General features: G+C 39.3%; 1 protein-coding gene across 4 annotated transcripts in view; it reads left to right on the forward strand.

The window, feature by feature from the left end:
* Positions 1–22,455, forward strand: part of ntrk2a (neurotrophic tyrosine kinase, receptor, type 2a) — a 106,269-nt gene that overhangs the window by 71,585 nt on the left and 12,229 nt on the right. For 2 of the 4 annotated variants that reach the window (XM_022199091.2, XM_051951180.1), the window contains 4 exons: positions 6,920–7,050; positions 12,090–12,262; positions 14,124–14,279; positions 15,188–15,278. In XM_022199091.2, coding sequence (XP_022054783.1) covers positions 6,920–7,050; positions 12,090–12,262; positions 14,124–14,279; positions 15,188–15,278 — 551 coding nt within the window. The remainder of the gene's footprint in view (positions 1–6,919; positions 7,051–12,089; positions 12,263–14,123; positions 14,280–15,187; positions 15,279–22,455) is intronic. The other 2 variants (XM_022199092.2, XM_051951181.1) reach the window with 1 other exon arrangement.

A 22,455-nucleotide genomic window follows, 5' to 3' on the forward strand; every position in this document is an offset into this window, starting at 1 on the left:
TCCATCTAACTGGCACAAAAGCGAATATCTGGTGAAGCTATTCCATGGACTTCTAATTTAGCATACTGCGTTTTACAGTTGTGAAAATATCCTAGAATGTGTAGGTTTCACTGTAGTGCTGGATCTCAGACAGAAAATAGAGCGGGCGGCGCCTCAGTGTCAGCTCTGAGGTGAAATGGAGATTTTTCTTTCATCATCTGTGTTATGTTACACCTTGTTCTTGGCTTTGTGTTTGGCATCTCTAAGTCCTTCCACTGGTTCTATCCCAACACATCTTTTGGGGTTTGTATTTGGTTGTATCTAGGGAATGGGGATTAACATTGTTCTGGTAAATGTTATTCATAAGTCAACACGTGTGTACAAGTATTTGAAAACACCCATACTGACATACACAAACACAGACGTAAGCTTACACGCTTATGGAAATTTAGGTCACAATTAGCTACGCCTCCCGATAGAAGGGGAAATAGTTGGGAGTGGCGGCTGACTTGTCGGAGGTAGAGTGAAAAGCAAGAGGGAAAATCAGAGTCACGACATTGATTGTGTGAGGAATCTGATGAAGAAAAGGTTCGACGTTTCAGGCTGTCCTCTTCTCAAAGCGTCTGTCAAACATGATTGTGTCTTTGACCCTTCGCATTGCTCGGTTCAACCTACCAAGTGCACAATTTCCAAGCTGTTCAAGCTGTTTTATGTCTGCACCCAGAGTCATGGAAAGATTTTTGGGCAGATGAGAAACGGAGCAGTGGAAAAAGAGGCAGATGGCAAACGGGGAATAATTATGTCCCGAGACATTAATTTCTTTGGTTGTTTATAAGATGCTGATTAAGGAGGGTAGGTGTGAGAGAGGAATCTATAGGGAGATGAGGAGAGATTGCAGGAGAAAAGGGCTGAGGAAGAAGAAGTTGATGGAAAATATTATTCCTCCTGGTGTTAATGTTGTAAGGAATTGACAGGAAAAAAGACTAATGGAGCAACAAAGTAGGGGAAAAGGCTGTGTCTAGATTTTAATGTTCAGAGGATGTTGATTAAGAACTGATAGGTTTAGCAGCTGAGGGGGAGAATAAATGATGGAACAGTGGGACGCTAAATAAGGAAAGTGAGAGTAAGATAATGAGAATGGATGGAGGGATGCTAAATGAGGGAAAATGAGTGAACATGATAAGCACGGAAAACTGGTACTAATTAGGAAAAACATCAGAGAATAAGTATGTAAAGTTTGGTAAATGGGGAATTATATTTCACTAGATCTTAATTAAGGATACTGATTGAGGAGAAAGGGGTGATGTGTAGCACTGCACATACTGATACAGTTTAATAGTGACAGCAAGGTGGGAGAGCGCAAAGTTGGCAAAGGCAGACAGCTGGAAAGCAGAAGTCTTGACTGATGTGCAGTCATAAAATAACATAATTTTCAAAGTTCTTGATTGCTGTGTGCAGCAATTACGGCGGATTCTTGAATACGTGATTGCAAAATAGTTGCAACGAGGCATTAGACATCTAACAGAAAGGCACGCTAAAAAAACAGCAGGAAATGCTGCGACAAGCACCAAATCTTCCTGCCAAAGAAACAAAAAGCAATAGAGGAAGCATTGGTCTGCACACATCAATTTATTTGCTATTTGAGGGTGTTAATTAAGGAGAAGTGGTGCGAGGCGTTTTCATGGGCGAATGCTTATTATACAACCGCAGTAGGAAATGGTGCAGTGAGGTAATTAGCTGGTTAAATGGTGGGTAGCTGTCTTGTGGGGATGTGGGTTTATTGTGTGCCGCTGTTGCGTAGGGAATTGTGGTGATCTGTGACCTGCTACTGCTGTTTGTGGGATGAAGACTTAATGCTACGAGGATTAGATAATAAATAATGTAATTAATAAACACCCTTGACTTTTGGCCACGTGCATGCCTCTACATTCTGTGCTCAGCTCGCCTCCTTTAGACATTATGCTTACACGCTTTTGATTTGCATCAGCAAAAAGAAACTTAATGACACTTGAATTATCATTTTATAATGAGCAAACATTTTAATGACAGCATCTTCCAAAATTAAAATGTTTATATGCTAAACATATATGCAAATTGCCAATTTATTTGATTTGTTTTTCCCACACTATCTCCTGGTGGAATACAGTACAAACCTGTTGCCCCCTACTATTCGGTGTTCAGGCTCTCGAGAGAAAACTTGTCATTGGTGCTTTTTGTTGCTTAACCAGAAAACATGAAGCCAAAACAAAATATAATCTGCGAGAAGTACCTTTTTTTTAACCATCCGCAATGACCACCTGTGTACTCTTGACTTTCACTGAGAAAAATGTTGCTTAAAAAAACTATTGCCACTAAACATATTTTATTTTTAGCCCAAAATATGTTTAGCCATAAATCATTTGGCTAGAATTTCAAGTATACAAGCATGATTGTATACTGTATCATACATATTACTTGGCAGGTGCTTTGGCTGGTTTCAGACTACACAAAAATGGCCCAACCATGTACACATAGCATGTTATTTTATTAATTATTCAGCATATCTAACAACAACCTGAGACGCTGTGAAATATCCCAACAAAGTAACTAGCATGTTGGTCAAAAATAGGTTAAAAAAGACCCACAGCCATTCTTTCTTTGTCAGGCTTTTGTGAACACAATACAGTCAGTGTTGGTCACGGCAGCATTTGTTCCCCCGCCAAGGCAGAAGCAGAGCCAGAGCGATGTTTTCCGTCTTGTTTGTCCTTTTGTCTGCCAGCAGGATTATACTAACACTACCAAAGTGAGTTTGAGGAAACTTGGTGTAGCAGGTTGAGTCTGGGCAAAAGAAGAATCCTGGTATCCCGTTATTTAAACGTGAGATTGGCCTTCTAATTGACAGTGTGGTTTCCTGTAGTTTTTCCAAATGACATTGCACAGTTTGTGAAGGGCACTGAGCTTTGATTGGCCGGTGACAATGTGCAGTTCATAATGTGTGTTGGCCAAAGACTGTGTCTCTATAATCACCTAATCCGGCACAGTCAACATCTTATCAGAGAAAAATATTGTGCAGTTTTCACCCAGCTTTAGATGCTTTTGAATATCTGATGTAGACCAGCTGTGTTTCTCTCTCCCTCTCTTTATCTGTGTCTATCTCTGTCTGTCTGAATGTACAATATTGGGTTATGGTGGACCTCAGTAGCTCGCAGTGTAGATCGATGCAGCTTCTTCTGAGAGTCTAGCTGGGCTTTAATGTGATATTCTGAGTGGACAGCTTTTCTTCAAATGCGCCTCTTAATCACATCACACATAAATCTCAGCTCTTGGTGTCCTCTTTGTGTGTGTGTGCACGTGTGTGTGTGTGTGTGTGTGTGTGTGTGTGTGTGTGTGTGTGTGTGTGTGTGTGTGTGTGTGTGTGTGTGTGTGTGTGTGTGTGTGTGTGTGTGCGCACGTGTGCGCGCACGTGTGTGTTTGTGCTCCACCACAGTGCATGTATTACAGAATAATGTGTGTTTCCATGCATGCAGACAGTTGCACATCTGGCCCACCGTCAAAAGACGGGGTTTAACTAGGTTATAGTATGGGCACCATGCTGTTAATCATTCTGTAGAATAAAACCTTGTATCATAACCACGGTGAGGTGCCAAATTTTCTAGAGATCAGCTGGCACGGAGTCACGAGTTACTTAGCAACAGAGAGCAGGGTTGTCAACTCTGATCCAACTGTGGGTGAGCAGGAGGCAGGAGGAGATTATGGACATAAAAAAAAGCAGAGAGACACATATTTAAAATTTGCATTACAGTCAAAACTGAATCAAGTTAGTGTACGACAAAAACAGTGAATTTGCTTATTTACATTCAATTTCAATTCAATTCAAAAAAATTAATTTCGTCAAGGATGTGTAGCACAGAAATACACATTTATGATCATCAGATGACCAATCATACACACATGTTATGCCCGACACGCCCCTGCTCGAAAAGGAGCAGGGTGAAGAAAATCTTATATTTCCTGCACCTTATCAACTAAAGATAGCCTTGCTAGATGGCTCACACAACTAAGTAAACATATTCAAGCAATCCACACAAAATGCATTCAAAGATAATAAAAAAAAGAAGAACACACACAAAAAAACAAAATTACCCTGCCACATCCTTCCATGAAATACAAAACAAACACAACACGTACAACTGTGCAGCTTACAAAACTGTACAGGACATCTTTTCTTTCCTAAATCGTAGGTACCTGCCCTGAATGAATAGCCCAAATTTAGGCACAAAATAAAACTCAAAGCAAATCAAACATAACACCTATGCTCTTGCATATAATTTCATTGTTCTATCTTTAAAGACTTTCTTTAGATAAAATATATTTGTACAATCCTTGAATTCATCATAAAGAGAGTTCCAAAGTTTCACACCCACTACTGACACACACATCCGTTTTAATGTGGTCCGTGCATATGGCTGTTTAAAATGACCTTTCTTTCTATGCTCAATCTCCTCTGAAGTGCAAACAAATAAATTTTGTATTGCTATTGGTAAAACTTTGTTTTTAACTTTGAACATAACTAATAATGTATGTAACTGAAGTAATTCCTGCCACTTCAATAGTCTAGAATAAAAAAATAACATATTTGTGTGCTCCCGATAATCTACTCTATCAATAATCCTGATGGCTCTCTTCTGTAGGAGGTACAGTGGTTTTTTGTTACTTTTATAAGTGTTTCCCCAAACTTCCACACAGTAACTAATATAGAGCAGAGCAATATAAGTGCACAATACAATGTCCTCATTGTCCTAAAATCTAATATGTGCTTTACCTTATTTAAAATAACAATACTTTTTGACATTTTTTTCCTTACATGTGCAATGTGGGCTTTCCAAGTTAGACCATCATCTAATGTTACTCCCAAAAAGTGGAGTTCATTGACCCTTCCTATTTTAATTCCATCTATGGACAATACAACATTTTCTTCCCTTTTTTTCCTCTTGCCAAAAATCATAAATTTTGTCTTGTTTACATTTAATGATAATTTATTGTCTTCAAACCATGTCTTAATTTTAACCAGTTCCTGTTCAACAATGTTTGTCAAAGCTTTTATATCATATCCAGAAATATATAAATTGGTGTCATCAGCAAATAAAACAAATTTCAATAACTTTGACACCTCACATATATCATTAACATAAAGAATAAACAATTTTGTTCCCAACACAGAACCCTGCGGAATTCCACAAACAGTCTTCCTGTGTTCAGATTCACTACCACCAATCTCCACAAACTGTTCTCTATCTTGCAAATAGCTCCTCATCCAATCTAATACTATCCCTCTCATACCAAATGTTTCCAACTTTAACAATAATATGGAATGGTCTATTGTATCAAATGCTTTCTTTAAGTCAATAAACACCCCTATGGTATATTTCTTATTGTCAATTGTCAATAATCCAATTTACTTTCTTTAGTTTTGCTTTCTTCCTTACTTTCTTCCTTCCTGAGCTCATAGCTCATAGTCGGTGTTGTCCGCCATCTTGCTTCATGACTTCTCAGAGTGACATGACTTCTCAGGTCTAACAAAGGTTAGACCTGCCCTGAATGTCCCGTCTATATCTAACATAAGCAAAGCATGTTGAAATGATGCCATAAAACATTTACGCTGCTGAAAAAAAACTGTCCTCACACATCCAGCATTAAATAATGATGCCAATTTTTTATTTATTTTTTGCTTTAAAGCAAAACTGAGTGAGATAATGTGACTCAAGGAGGAGGACTGTACCTGTGTGTGGATTGTGACAAGGAAACTTTAACATCTTTTTCCACTGGCTTTTTTTTTTTTTTTTAGAAAAATAGCCAGAAATTGCTTGGTAGCTTTTAACGCCTTGCAGCTTTTGTTTAAAAAGGAGTAAGATCACCCGTAACACCCAGGCTGCGACAAATTAATTAGAAGGATTAATTTGTTGTATGACTAAAGGTACTAATAAAATACTGACAGGTTTCAAGAAAATAGTAGAAACAACTAGGTGTTTCACGGGAGGAAAAAGTATTTTGGCAAAGACTGGATACCAATGGATTACATCAGACTGGTTAACAACGCTGAAGTTTCGGAAAAGTCAATAAGCTATTCTTACTGTGTAGTTAAAGGCTAATAAGAGGAGAAGAGCCACATGTTATATTACAGCCCTCATTCCTTATCATTACTGTGTAATGAACAATGCACATTGTAGCTTTACTCATTAACAGAAATTACTGCGATGTGTAGGAGAAAATATGATATAAAAGAGGGGAAGTTAATTACAACTACACTCCAGGGATTTATTATCATGTCTCCTTGTGTGATATGAAATAAGAACAAGGAGAGAAATAGGGCTGTACTTTTGTCCTGCACTGCAGCAGCTTATAATGAATATTCTGCAGCAGAAAGCGAATGCACCTTCTCTAAAGGTTTCCATTGTCACCCCAGAAGGACAATCTATAATATAACAAAGTCAAGTAATAATATGATGCATAGATATTTGCTGGATCAAGCAGAAGTAATTGCATTTCAAGTAACTAGTAATTATTGTTTAATGCTTTAAATTACGCTGTAAGAACAAGGTGTGTTGGATGTTCTCCCCTTTTCTTCTTTAATTACACAGTAAGTGTACCACCTAGAGATGTTCACTCTTTCATTTTTGCACCTGATTCATATAACTTGACAACAATCAAACATGTTATTCATGTGTTAAGTCACTGAGTCTTATGTTTTGACTTGTTTTGACACAATCACAAACCACATGGTCGCTAACTAATAATATCCAAACAGTACTTGACACAATGCCACAACATCAGGAATCTTTAGATATATAATCTACAGTGTTTCTGTGCTTCACTGTGTTTGTAACCTTGTGTCAGCTACAGTGTTTCTAAACCATAATGGCCAAAATTAAGATGCCTTCCTCTGTCTGTCCTTGTTCCACAGTCGTCCAGCATATTAAGAGGCACAACATTGTGCTGAAGAGAGAGCTGGGAGAAGGCGCCTTTGGCAAAGTTTTCTTGGCTGAGTGTTACAACCTCTCACCTGACCAGGAGAAGATACTGGTGGCTGTCAAGGTAATCCAGAAGGTTTCATTCTGAATATTTTAGATGCAAAGAAATCAACACACCTCTCTTCAGACGCCGTTTTCATAGTAAAGCCATGGTTAAAATCAGTAAAATAAATGACAGTTTTTGTTATTGATCTTTTCTTTAATGTTTTCTATAGAATTGTTCTAAATGTGTCCATTTTCAGGCTACTTTCAGTTGTCTTGTTCATACATGCCATTGCTCTGTGGCTGACTGCAGAGAAACATCTGTGTCCATTCATGTTCATAGATTTGGTAAACCAAGGTCCAAACTTAGAAGGATAGGTGTTTTTTGTAAAAGAAATTCAAAATAACATCCTGTCTCCATTAAAATGAACAGTTTTCAATTCATAAGGAGTCGGATTTCAAAATGAGATATTTCTGAAAATCCCTGGTTCAGCAGGATGATTGATGGCATCAAAATAAAGCGTTCATTGTTATTATTGAAGTTGAAGTTATTGCCTACTCCGCGATATTTTTCAGTGAGATCTGATGCTTGAAATACATTAAAAATATTGAGCAGTTCACGGCAGATAATCTTATGTTCCTGAAATGGATACGTGGCATTTTGAAATGCCATCCTTCATTTGGCGTCTGTACAGTATTTAGAATTTATGTTCGCCTCCATTTCCTCTGCGATTGTTGGAACGACGTTCCTTTCGAGGGTTTCGCTGTAAGAAAGAGATGGAATTACACTCAAAAACCACTGGCTTCCGGGGTTAAACTGAAATGTTTCCCAGGGCGCATCCTCCCATCACAACTATCTGTCCATCAATCTCTCCACCCAGGCTGCTTTCTCTGCTAGTCTGCAGTGAAACAGAATATGAATGGCGAAGAACTTCTCATTAACAATACATGACTTGTGAAAGACCCCCTTCTCGCTCCATCCTCTTCCACCTCCCCCCTTTACTTCCTGTCTTTCCCACCTCCAGCTCTCACCTGCAGTACTTTCCCTCTCTCCTCTGGCTTCATCCTGACAGTTTCCTCCTCTCAAATCCTCCACCTTCTTTTCTCTTCCCGTTTGCCTCCAGCTTAGCTCTAAAGCGTCTGCTGATGTCTGCTGCCAGCTTAGCTTCAGCTCAGTCTGAGTGCTCTGCAAAATATGCACCTGAAAATCCAGGAAAGCAGAGTTCTTGGTTGTAGAACAAGATGCTGTATGCTGCTGACTGCGTGTCAAATCTGGCAAAACATTATATAATCAGCACTTGACTCAAACTAAGAACAAGTTGTATTTCTCAAAGTACCATAGGTGTGCTTTTGTCGATATAGGCAAATCAGCCAGTCAAGAGTCTCTTCAAGGATTTAACTCTCAATTCATCACATTTTTTTTAAATTAGATAATGTACAACTGGCTTACAGCACGTTATACCGATCCTGCTGTCTACTTGTTGCTGCATCAACAGATGATGGAAACAGATTTTTCAAATAAATTTTAATTTTGAAAGACCTGTTCACCCAAATTACAATACAAACTAACAGGGCCTTCATCTTTGGTAGAAAGAAGTTCACTTTGGATAATCCAGAGTAACTGAGACCTTATTTCTGTAAGGAGATCATTTTATTTCCATTCATCTCCACTTTGCTGTGAGAGAAGCAGAAATCTAAGCCACAGATTTATCAAATGGTAAATGAAACTAAAGCTCACATCATCGTGTTTGAGTGAAATCAGCATTTTCTCCAGGTGTGGCTTTTCTCCTTTGTTACACAGATAAAGCACTGCTCGGTCTACTCAGAATGTGTGTTTGTCCAAAATGTTGCCATGGAAACAAAGGGTCCTAACGTCACCTCAGGACGTCATATCCAGGCTGATTTCTCCTCCTGTAGTTTCTGTAACACATTTAGGTGTCGATCTGAGGTTTGTTTTCAAAAACCAAAACTCTCAGGATGGTTAGATGCCACTAAATGAGAAACAATGTATCGTTACATATATGTTTGAGTGTGCTCCTACCTTCTCTGACTCCAACAATGCAATAAAAGGGCGCAAATTTATTAACAAAGCAACATTAATGTCATACTACAGTATATAGGAATCTCTCTGAAATAGGTACTCCTTTAATTTTATTATCCTGTGGAACACTAATTTAATTTTCTTTACATTTTGTTTATGACATTTCTCTTTAAACTTGCAACAAATTCTTCTTTTGTACAGGAAGCAGCTCTGAGACTCGTCTGCAGCTGCATCTCCACTGTTCAGGATAAAGGGACCTGTCAAGCTGAAATTAATATATAATTTGTAATTTCTTTTAAACATACTATATTGTACTTACATTGCACTCTGTCATGCGTGCAACATTACAGGAACATGTTCTCTATTGTATACCAGCATTACAATAACCTACACTCACTAATAGAGCTTAATGGTCCTGGTTTTCGAGTTGGCCATCAATCAGCCAGTCATCCATAATACAGGAGCAAGTTTTACCGTTACTGTATATTAAATACTGAGGTGCCATCGATCACGGCCACACTGTAACAAGTGCACACACACACATAAAAATATGCATATGCACATGCACACCGGCACGCTTATACAAGCACATTTACAATCTGGCATCCCATCAATCATGAGCACCAAGCACTTTCAATAATGTTGCCTTCACACATGTAAATGAGTCACTACAGTCCCGAGCTAGAGGTTGTTGATTGCTTTTTATTTGTCCAAGGACCAGAGTGCGCTCAGACTGGATGACTAACAGTGTAATATTATGGCTTTTGGCCTTGGAATTCATGCGGCTTTGAGTTCAGCCACTCAGGGCGTGATAGTTTCTTTGCAGAAGTTTTTGGCTTACAGGGAAGTCTCTGTTGCAACATTCCCAAATTCAGATTTTATGTCTTTTGCTCAATACGATGATTAATATTTGTTGTGCAAGTCATTTGATGCATTGAACAGCTTGCTGACCTAGCTCAGTGGAGCAGTGAATAAGATTTTTGTTTTCTTTAAGCAAATTTCGTTTTCCAGATTTCCCTTACCATGAACACACAGTGATTCTGTGTAGGTTGCAGAGGTTTGGGATAATATGAAACTGTGTGTACATCTTGTTGCATAAAAGTAATCTTAAAGAATATTCAGACATAAACTAAAATAAAATCTAAATTAAATCATCAATTAATGCTCTGTGTAGTGGCCAGTTCTAATTCAGCGTTTATTAGTTCGACCTTTGCAAAGTGTTCTAAGTTGTAAATGCTCCTTCAGTAGTTATTAAATCTTTTTCTTATCCTTTACAACAAGTCATCAGTCATTATAAGAACAAAGCCTGGGTTGCCAGGTCGTGTCTGGTGTTTATCCTCCTCCAGTATCACACTTTCTGCCTCTTATCACTTTTTGCTGGCTTCTTAGACACTGAGAAACCCCAAGGAGTTTATTGGCACTCTGTGCTCATGTCACATTTTTAGCCACTGTGGACTCATTTTTCTCTCCAGTATCAAGTCTTGCACCTCTATGGAAACAGCACAACCAAGTCTAGAAGTAGCGATAACTCTAAGAAGAGGCAAACAAAAGTTGAATTTCTAATTATTTATTTTATAAAAATGGGGGTATTTTTGGTTAATTTTCTGTTACACGTAATTAGTTAAAAGAGTGGAAAGTTAAAAATCCAACAATTCTTCCTGTTTTCACAGTTTCTGGCTCTGATAAATGGTGTAATTTTTTGAGATTTGTAAGAAAATTAAAAAAGATAATGGGCCTCCAACATTTTTAAGCACAATGTTTTGAAATACAGGACAAACCAATAAACAAATGGAAGTATTTTTGACAACATAGCAACCCAAAGAAGCTTTGTTTTTAATGACTTTTTTACTACTTACCTACTGACAATCATTTATAACCGCTATTGAAATCCAATAATCGCAAAAAAATAAATGTGATTGGATGAATTACAGGGACAGTTTCACTCACAGAATGTGAAAACTCAGCAGGGGAAAGTCAGCTCATTCAGCTAACTTGCATTTCCCATACATGTTCAATATCACATTTCAAACTGCGATCAGAACACAGGCTTTCATACACATCTATACTGTAATAATCCACCACATCATCCTCATGCAGTATCACATTACAGCCTGTAATGTACATGACCAAGCCTCTGTTTCATGGAACATGATTGGTTGAATCTGGCTGGGTGTCGTTGCTTTCTGTCTCATTTTCTGGCATCTCAGCGTTCTGGATTAAAGGTCACAGGTCATTTCCTTCTTCCTGAGCTTTCATTAGTGACTTCTCTTTGTCCTTTAGGTCTGGATTTGTAATAAGAGCTTTTACCTGCATTCTTACTATAGCACACAGACAGGCAAACAAACACACACACAGTGGAAAGCTCACATATATCCATGTCATATACTGTAGGAGAACAATCAATTATTCATGTAGGACAAGAGGAATTTTCTATATTTTTCTTCTTTAGATGTGAATTTAATACAGAGCCCATATCACTTTCATTTCCTGCAACTCTCTCTTGCTCTATCTGTCTTGCACACACACACAGTCTTTGTTCTGTCTCTGTCATAGATGCTTGTATTACACAACTTCCCTGACAGATTTCCTGATTCATGGAAGGGGGACAAAGATTAGTTTCAAAGGGAAGCAGGGAATATAATGAATGTAAACAGTGCTGTACTTTGTAATGGCTTGCATTAATATAAAATGTCTTCTTTGTTTTTTTTTCCCCTGCTATGCCATTGTATTAGTCCTTGCTCGGTGCCAGTAATTTCACACTCAGTGTGCCGAGTTGCTGTAACTCACTTTTACAAGGCTTTTTTTTTTCCTAGTGGACATCAGCCAAATAAATTGGAGCAGACTGGATCCACTGTGAAAATGACTAATTGCAAATACTGTGCGTGGCATAATGTGTGAGTTTTTCATTTGTCACTTTATTAAAATGTCACTCTTACGTGTGTGTGTGTGTGTGTGTGTGTGTGTGTGTGTGTGTGTGTGTGTGTGTGTGTGTGTGTGTGTGTGTGTGTGTGTGTGTGTGTGTGTGTGTGTGTGTGTGTGTGTGTGTGTGTGTGTGTGTGTGTGTGTGTGTGCGCACGCAGACGCTTAAAGAGGCCAGTGAAAATGCCAGGAAGGATTTCCACCGTGAGGCCGAGCTGCTGACCAACCTTCAGCATGAACACATTGTCACTTTCTATGGAGTCTGTGTGGAGAGCGACCCTCTCATCATGGTGTTCGAGTACATGAAACACGGAGATCTCAACAAGTTCCTCAGGCATGGCTCTCCTCTTCATTATATGAAATGTCACCAAAATGGCAACAGTTGTATTGAAAAATGTGCATTTCTCTAAAATGTTTGCATGAAATTAATGTGGTAAATAAGCTAAGCAGATGGTACAGTTGAAGATTAGTTCGTTGTCAAGAATCCAGCTTAGCCTCATAAAGTCTCTGTCACAGATGTAGTATTTTATATGCAGTCATGGAAAAAATTATTAGACCACCCTTGTGTTCTTCAATTTCTTATTTTAATGCCTGGCACAACAAAAGGTAAATTTGTTTGGACAAATATAATGATAACAACAAAAATAGCTCAAAAGAGTTTTATTTCAGAGCTGATATTTAGCCATTTCCATGGTTTTCTTGATAATAGCCAAAATCACTTACATCAATAGCAATGGCATTGTACTGCCAAAAACAGCGCTTTTAGGCATGCCATCATGTTTTCTTTTCTGTCTGTTTCAGTCACATGATCCACACAGGAGTTAGTGCTTGATTGCATAACCATTGTTTTCAATGACTGCAGCCATGCGTCTTGGCGTGCTCGCCACCAGCTTCTGACATTGTTCTGCTGTCACAGCAGTTTATTTCTGTTGCACAAATTCAAACTAATTGGCTTTATTTTTGGGCTTTGATGATTTTGCACAGGTTTTCAATTAGATACAAATCTGGTGATTGAGCAGGCCAAGGCATGGTTCCAAAGTTCTGCTTCTCCATCCAGGGGTAAACTGACCTTGCCGTGTGGCAAGGGGCATTGTCTTGTTGGAAAATCCAGTCATTGGAGCCAGGAAAGAGTTTTCCAGCTGATGGAAGAAGACTGTTTTCAAGAGTAGCCCCAAACATGTCCTGGTTCATTCGCCCTTCACAGCATTGCATTTGCCCTGTTCCACCTAAACTGAAACCACCCCAGATCATCACTGATCCACCCCCATGTTTTACTGTAGGGGCAAGATAGTCTGGTTTGTAGCTTCTCCAGGCTTCCTCCTAACCAATAAGTTGGCTGGAGTGGGCATCAGCTGAAAACTGGATTTGTCACTGAAAAGAACCTTAGTCCAATCATAAACAGTCCAATCCTTGTGATCCCCAGTTACCAAGAGTAACTGGCTTTCCTCTGCCTTTCATAAATGAAGGGCTTCCTCCGTGTCCTGTGTGACTTCAGACCAACTTTAAGAAGTTGGTTTCGAACTGTCCTTGCCGAACAAGTCACATTTCTCCACAGTGTCCACTCATTTTTGAAGTCCCTGGAGATCTGATGACAATTCCTGACACAGGAACGGATGAGTGCACAGTCATCTCGTGGAGTAGAAAGACGTTTCCTGCTGCCACCGGCTAGCAGTTTGGTAGTTCAATGTTCAGCTTGTTTTTTCTTGGTGTGATGAATGGCTGTCTTGGAGATCTTCAGATTTTTCGCTACCTGTCTCTCACTTATGCCAATTTTCAGTAGTGGCAAGATATCTGCCTTTGTGGCTTCACATAATTCTTTTGTTTTAGGCATTATGTGAGAGCTGACAACTTCTGAGTTGTGCTATGACTTCGATATAAGCAGGAAACCACTCTAGGCCTTTGCATGTGCAGTGCTGCTTATGACATGAAATGCCTCTACTCTGGGAATACAATTAAGCTTAAGCATGTCAAATAATATCTAACATATTATGTAATCAGCTGCATTTTTTGTCGTGTTCATTGTATTCTTCTTGCCTGAGTAGTTGTACCAGGCATCAAAATGAAAAAGAAATTGAAGAAAACAAGGGTGGTCTAATATTTTTTTCCAAGATTGCTGACACAAGGCTGATAGCTGAAGCAACCCTTCACAGCAAATACAAATGATACATGGCAATTTCCCACCTGTTCCCTCACAGGGCTCACGGTCCGGATGCAGTTCTGATGGCAGAAGGCCAAACAACCAGACCAGTGGAGCTGACTCAGTCTCAGATGCTGCACATCGCCCAGCAGATAGCATCTGGCATGGTCTACCTGGCGTCACAGCACTTTGTGCACCGCGACCTCGCCACCAGGTGTGTCACCTACGTCATTACTTCACACTGTGTTTACTTGTTTCGGTACTAATGCGCACGTCATTACACATGGAAATTTATGTCGACCCTTTAAATTTCATGAAAGACCTGCTAATGACAAAGTGGAAAAAAAACTTTTAAAAGCATTTTTCTGACTGTAATAAAATGCAAATATCCATTAATGGATCATTTTTCCTTTGGTCATCCTCCACATTTCTGGATGTGCTTAGACTACACTTGACAAATTCAGTCATTTATAAATGTAAAAACCAAAGCTGCGCCAGTATTGGCCAGTTTAATACTTGACAATCAAGGAGTTTGAAACAGTCAGCCAAAAAAGAGTATAGCCATCAGAGTAACCAGTAAAGGAACACTTTCATTAAAGCTTTATTCTATCAGACAAGCCACGAGGAACAATTTTTTATTTACACTGACAGCCTTGCATGTGCCAGAAGACACATGTAGGGAAACAAGAAAAGAGAGGGAACAAAAGCGTAAAACAAACAAAACAAATAAATAACTCAGAAAAAATGATTACATGTGTAGATAATGTATAATACAGCAGACATGACAGGGTTTCACTGATTGACTGATTAATTCCTACAACAGCAAATGACTGAATGAACTCTCACAAAAATAAGAACTATTGAAAGCTTTTCTCTTCCGTCTTATTTCAGTTTCTTTATTCAATAAATGAAGTTGCTCATTCTTGATTAACCTGGCCAAGTTTGCACCCTAATAACATTGTAGAATATGTATAGTTGACATCTATACATTTGTGAGATACATTAATAAATGTAGTAGCAGTTTAACACTCTACAGTGTAGATCAAACTATCTTTATTTCTTCTCATCATCTCCACTTCGTTGTTACAGTTCTGTACTTAGTTTGTGTTTGTCGTTCTAAAGGAACTGCCTTGTGGGTGAGAACCTGCTGGTAAAGATCGGAGACTTTGGCATGTCCAGAGACGTCTACAGCACTGACTACTACAGGGTAGGTGTATGTGTCGATATCTTTTCTTGGCCCTTCTTCTTGCCTCTCTCCTCCCTGCTGCATGGGTCCCTCTCTGCTACTCCTCTGCATGGGCATGACTGAAGGACTCCTGCAGGGTTACAGTAAGACGCCTGCTGTCTTATAGTGCAGTGAATTTAAACATCCCATCCTTTAAGTACTTGAATAATCAAGGAGAGGGAAAATAATTAACCTGTTTTGTCACTTATGTCATAGTATGTGTAGTCTATGGTCTCTAGCATTTTCTGTCACTGATCTTTTGTTATATATCTATATAATATAATTTATTCTGGATTCTTTTGATATACATGGGTTCATTTTAAATGTAGGAATCTGCTGTACACTAAGCAACTGGCAAACAAGACATGCACATTAATTATGTTGATGTTGAAAAGTAAACTAATATGACAGAGACATTATAGGAACAGGCTCATCAGTTAAAGCTGCAGCAGGCAGAAATCTTACCTCCCTTCACGAGTCATTATTTCAAGCGCACGAGGAAATTCAAGCTAAATGTCAACATGCATTTGTGGCTTCCGCTGGAATTCAAACCCAACTTTATCTAACCTAATGCCCCACAGCGTCCTCTTTTCTCTGTGGATTTTGTTGCAATTCAGAACATCTCATCTAATTGGTTAAAAGCTCTGTGATTGGCTTAAATTTCCTGTCACTGGTTACATTTTCTAAAGCCAGAAAACAGAACCAGGAGGAGGTGCCGAAGTCGAATTTCCTCTTAGACCACTTGAATTATAACATGCAGAGAGGTTAGTGCGGAATTTCTGCCCAGTGATTACAAGTACAAGTACTGCCTACTCCAGCTTTAAAGAATCCTAATAGAAATCTACAGGAGAATTCAGTAATGCTAAACTTTTCAACTGTATGACTCATGCCCTGCTCTTTCCTGCAAAAAAAAACATTAGTCTGCTTTGTAACAAGTAAATCAGGAAACATGTAGCTATTTGTGTAGTCGCAGTGACGCAAGCCCAATGCTGTGAAACCGTGCACATGTACAATTACAACCTGTGGAGACAAACACATTTTAAATCTTATTTTCCAGCAAGGTCACTAAACATTTGTTGATGCTTTTTTCAATCAGGGTTGATTAGTGACTCTAGACATGCAGTTTTTATGTCCCGGACACACTTAAAATTGCAATTTTGACTTAAATCCCCGCTCATTTGGGTCGGGACCTGGTCTTGTTCATGCCAAATAACTGGCATCCAAAGACGGCTGCGGAGGGGCAGAACTGGTCTATTAGGACTTTGGAGATTGCACAAGAAAGGGCCCCTGTAATATCTGTTCCCCGAAAATGCTTAATTTGTTACATTTGTTCAAATCACCCAAATCTGCTGCATTTTTTTCCTCCTACAATTCCTAAAATGTACATATTGTCTGGTTCGTTCTGAAATATTTAAATCGTAAAACAGTAACATAACATTACGATTAGCTTTTTTTGTGGCGCTTGTGTCAGACTCCAGACTACAGCGTTATGAGTCATGTTATATATAATGTAGGCTACAGGGTCGCACCATGCATGTCGTACAGTAGTGCAGACAACAGATCTTTTCACGCTGCAAGTGCAGGTCAGCGAGTTGGAACGAGGACACAATATAAACCATCTCAGAGGTGATGTAGAAAAAGGACCACTCTGCAAAAAGAACAGGAGAAGAAATGCAGCTACATTTGTTTTTTTTTAATGTAGCTGCACATTTGTGTGTGTGTCTGTCTGTATGTGTGTGTTGAAGCTATACTTGCACTGTCAAGATAACTCAGGCATACATAGGACTGCTGAGAGTTTGCCGGTGTTTTTCTTGTCCTGTTCTGCGCAGCAATCTGTCACCTTTCCTAAAGCCCAAAATCTAATAAATCGTATAGATTGATCGATAGTGACTGTCCATTTTTCCTGCCCTTTCACCCATCTGCTGTGACAAACTGACATGAGTGACAGTGACAGAGGACTCAGAGGAGGAGGGAGGAAGAGAAAATGAGGGAAGAGCAACCATTCGGTGACAAGAAAAATCTCTATTTTGGATAAATAATGACTTCATCATTGAGAAAGATGACATTACTATACATCAGATTTATCACTGAGTAACAGCACTGAGTGACGTGTTTTATGTCTTCATATGCAGAATTTGGTTTGGGAAAAGAAGGGCTCAGTGCAGTTGTAAGAAATACAGATTTTGGTTTAGTAGGAAAAGTTATCCAGATCATAGCCTGCTTTTGGATTTCTTTTCATATTTTACATTGAATTGTGATCATATTTAAACAATTAATGCATGTAAATTACACTAGAAATAGATTTCTGATGATTAGAAAGAGGCTTTACCTATGGTTGATACTCTATTTTGCTGCTCTTTAATCATGTTTTTGCATGTTTTCCCCTAAAGTATTAAGCTTTTCATGACCTGACAGAAAAACTACAATGTTATAAAGGCCCAAACTACAAGATCGACATGTCCAGAATCAATCTGTTTGCTCGAGAAATGGAGAATTTACTTTTCATCGGTCCTTTTCTGAACACCGTTGAGATAAAAATTCGGAATGTCTGGCCGTATATGGCGAATTAAAAATGTAGAAAAGATTAAGGTTTCTACTCTGTGGCTTTCCTTTGTACTATCTCTGCGTGACGACACACATCAACCTCTGCCCCTCCTCCCCCTCCTTCCTTTCACCCCTCCTCAGTAAAGCTAAGTGCTGAGGCTGTAGTCATGGCAACGGGCGAAGGCAGTGGCGGAGTTGAATCCAGCGTTTCTCAGGAAGAAAAGTAATCAGAGAACTTCTGTTTAGTATGCTGAGGCGGTAGCAGAGAAAGAGAGGGGGAGAAAGGAGAGAGATGGAGATGGAGGCAGGAGGGTGGTGACGAGATGAAAGGAGGGAAAGAGATGGAGGAGAGAAAAGAAAGAAATGGGGGGTGGAGTAGCAGCGAGAAAAGAAAGGGAGGGAAAAGGAGTGGGAGGCCAGGGAGGGAGAAAACAAGACACAAATAAATATACAAAAGGAGAAAGGGGAAGTAATAGAGCAATAAAGGAACATGCGCTGAGGTGGGAGAGGGGAGGTGTTGGAGGCGAGGCAGCCTGTAGAGAAGACATTGTACAGGAGAGTCAGTAAGAAACAAACAATAGAGGAGACGTGGCTTTAGACAACCGCCGAGCAGCATATCAGAGCCGGAAATGCCACGAAATGACAAAAAAAAGAAAAGGACAGATAGGTAGACAGACAGGAGAAAAACAGAAGAGAGGTACAGGATGGTGGGAGGTAAAACACAGTGATTCTGCCACGTTTCAGCATCCAGGAGAGACGGAGGTGTGTGTGTGAGTGAGTGTGTGTTGATGCATTTGCGTGTGTGGGGGTGAGTGTAGAGTGTGGAGACCCAGTCATGCTCTTGCGTCAGACAGGAGGAAAGATGAGTCATAGAAGAATCGGAGCCCCCCCCAGTGCTGATGCATGTGTGTGTGTGGAAATAGAAGCAGAGGCGTAGGACTGAAGGGGCTGCGGTGACGTCATTGAATCCCCTGTTACACAATGAACCTGACAGGCGTTTTACAAGACGCACAGGATGCCTCAAATCAAACCTTGAGCCTTTCCATGCGGCCTTTTTCGGTGAACGGGTGTGTGTGTGTGTGTGTGTGTGTGTGTGTGTGTGTGTGTGTGTGTGGGTGGGGCTCAGCTAGTTGTTGGTCAGGGAGGGTGAATGCACACACTGGGTACACTCCAGCGAGTTTGTTCATTTTCTCCCTAAAGGGATTTTATGCCCAAATGTGTACAATGAATGAAAATTAACATTCGACTGTTTTACGCTGCTGACAGACTATAGAGAAACACTGGTAGGAAAGCAGAGCTAAACAATCTCTGCAGAGTCATTTGCCGGGTGTTTCATTTTTTTTTTTTTTTTTTTTAAACAACCCATCTCTGAGTCCCGACCAACACAGACACACAGCATCCTAATGGGGCACCTGGAGGACCAGAGAGGAACAGCCAACTGTGCAGGACTCAGCATTACCAAACAAAACATTGCTGTCTCAGGAACAAGGTCCAAATAAACACATAGATGAAATTTCTGATTCATATTGAAACCTACCACACATATATTGTTAGTTATCATCACTATTATTACTACTACATCACAACTATTATTTTTCTTTAGAGATATAGCAAACCCACATATCAAAAGTACATAAAAACATGTAAACCTACCATACATATAAACTACATGTGAACCTGTAAGTGTTTAAAGTGGACAGTGGTCTTCACCGTCTGAACCCCAAAAACCACCAGTAGGTTTGACAGGCGTATTTTCTTTTGAAAGAAAAAAGTCGTAATTACAGCAGAAAATTAGCAGAGTTCGAAACTGTAAAAGCAGAAAGAATCACTGGATTTCAGCTTTCCAACAGTTAGTGAATATAGCATGTGATGGGCACTTCTGTTGAGAAAATTAACCAAATTCAGTTCAATTCATTTTGAATACAACTCATTTCAATTCATTTCAGCATAATTCAGTTCAGTTCAGTTCAAATCAGTTCAATTCATCTTAGTTCATTTCAGGTCCATTCAATTCTGTTTCGTTTAATTCAGTTTAATTCGATTCAATTCAGCTCATTTCAGTTGAGTTCAATTTGATTAGATTTTATCTATACAGTGCCAAATCACAACATATGTTAATCTTGATGTACTTCACATATTAAGGTGAAGACATGTCAGAATTTCTCAAGAAAAGCCCAACAAATCCAAGGTTTCTCTTTGAGCAAGCACTTGGCAACAGTGGAGAAAAAAATGAACTCACTTTCAACAAGAAGGAAGAAAACAGCTTCAGCAGAACCAGGCTCAGGGAGTAAGATGATCTACCTCGACCAGCTGGGATAAGGGTTTAGGGTAGAGACAACATCGCAGCTTAAATTCATGATGTATCAAAATGTCTTCACTCTAAATGTCTGATTAAAAAAAATGCCAAAAATAAAGCAATCAAAGATCCTGTAAAAGTAAAACCATGTGCTCCCTGGCACAACCTTGAAGCCAGACTGACTCACCTGCAACCAACTGTTTACACAGAGAAGAGAGAGGACAAGTATGGAAACAAATAGAGATAGTGAGAGAAAAATAGAGCATTCCTGATCAATAAAATAAATATAGAATGGATCAAAAATAACAGAGAGGAGCCTGTTGTCAGCAGGTTGTTCAAAGTTACATCCAGCATGGTGAAATGTCTTTCTGGAGTTCATGTGTAGAGTGGTATAAACGATGTTGAGTTTATAGAAGCTGCGAAAGTATAAAAAGCAAAAATATCTACAATATGTGGAGCCAATATTTTTGTCCAGTACTGGTAACACCTGCAGGCACTTGGAAAAATGTTTGACATGTTGATTCATGGGTTTATCAATTTTTGGAAAACGGCTTTTTTTGTTTGTTTGTTTTTAATGATTTATGGCATAATTTGACATTTCTGAGTGCTCTCTACTTCTAGCCATGGTTGTGTTGTTTCCACAGAGGTACGTGACTTTATAGAGTTCAAATATGAGGATAGGGTGTCTCATAGTCTTCAGACATTAATGTACAGACACAGCTGTGGCCATTCATGTATTAAGATCCAGCACTCAGACTAATTTATCCCAGTGGTAACCTGCAGTACTGCAATTAGATAATCTACTGCAGTCAGAAAACCTTTTTTGGCTCATGCACCAAATGAGTAATTTTCTTTGTAAGCGAGTGTGATAACCACTTTAAAATGATTTTTCATCATTTGACTATGACACTGCACGTTTCTGCGTTAGTTCCCAGTTCCATTTTTCCACTTCAGTGTTTTCTTTCAGTGATATCCTGACGCACAGAAACATGAAATTCTTACAGATAGCCCTACTGGTTTATGTTACAGTGACCACTTCTGATTATTTCTACTTTATTTTTGAGAAATTATGTTTAAACATCATTTTGGATGAATTGGATCGGGCTATATATTACAGCACTCATGAGCGGTGGGTGCCATTGCTATAAAGAAGAAGCCAAGAAGGTGTGAATTAAGAAGAATTCAAAACAAGTGTAGAGTGAGCAGTCAAAGAGTAAATAAAAGGGTAATTTCGAACAAAGCCCATGAGTTCAACTCTTTTTTTATTGAATCTGTAATGAGACATTAGAAGTAAATTGGCCGCAATATTCATTTTGTTCATTTCACTAACGTGTAACAGTAAAGGCCAGATAAATATTTTATATGAGTTCTTGGTTGTGTTTTAGTGACAAATATATTAGCTGTTTTAGGAAGTTGTACAATTAAGTGTCATGAAAATAAATAACATGTAGTTTAAAACTATATGTCAACTACTTTATTGCATCGAAGCTGACTAGGAGCTCATTTCTCCTGGGAAAACACATGCACACACACACATACTGTGTTTTTCTATCATTGTGGGGACATACCATTGACTCCCATTCATATCTAACCCCTAACCCTTACCCTAACCCTAACCTTAACCCAGAAAGAAATGTTTTTGCACTTTTTCTTTTTTCAGTAACAACAACATGGCCAAGAAAACACTGTTTAAACTTGTGGGGACCAAAATGAGATTCCCACAAGTGACACTGTTTTCGGTTTTCTTACAGTTGTGGGGACATTTGGCCCCCACAAGTATAGCCAGCACCTGAGCACACACACACACACACACACGCTAAGAGGCAAACGTAGACACCAGCATTTGTTGGAAGGAGTTTTTGTTTCCACAGCAACACAGAGGGCAATTAAGGTACGGTTTTTCTGTGTAACAAAGAGTAGGCGGGGTTGGCCACATAAGCCCCTCCTACACCACATCCCATAATGCTCTCTTTTTTAACCCGTGCAGTTGCCATGGATACCACAGCCTCCAAGAGGTCACTACAGAGAGCCCACATCCCTCCTCTTTATTTTTCCTCCTTTTTGAGGCTTTCCTGGAACACTCAGGCAGCGGTCTCGCTGAAATTATGCATATTTATAAGACAGAGAGGCAGAGAGAGACAGACAGGCGGCTTAGAGACGGTGAAGTAAGGTGAGAACCAGAGAGGGAGAGAGAGAGAAAGATAAGGGAGCAGCAAAGGAGACAAAGACTAACGACAAAGCCACTGACAGCAAAGAGAAAACAGAGAATGAGCTGATGACAAAGAAAGATGCAGCATCTACGTGTCACTGAGAATCTTTGAAAGC

This window comes from Acanthochromis polyacanthus, chromosome 7 (assembly GCF_021347895.1).
Source record: "Acanthochromis polyacanthus isolate Apoly-LR-REF ecotype Palm Island chromosome 7, KAUST_Apoly_ChrSc, whole genome shotgun sequence".
Classification (NCBI taxonomy): domain Eukaryota; kingdom Metazoa; phylum Chordata; class Actinopteri; family Pomacentridae; genus Acanthochromis; species Acanthochromis polyacanthus.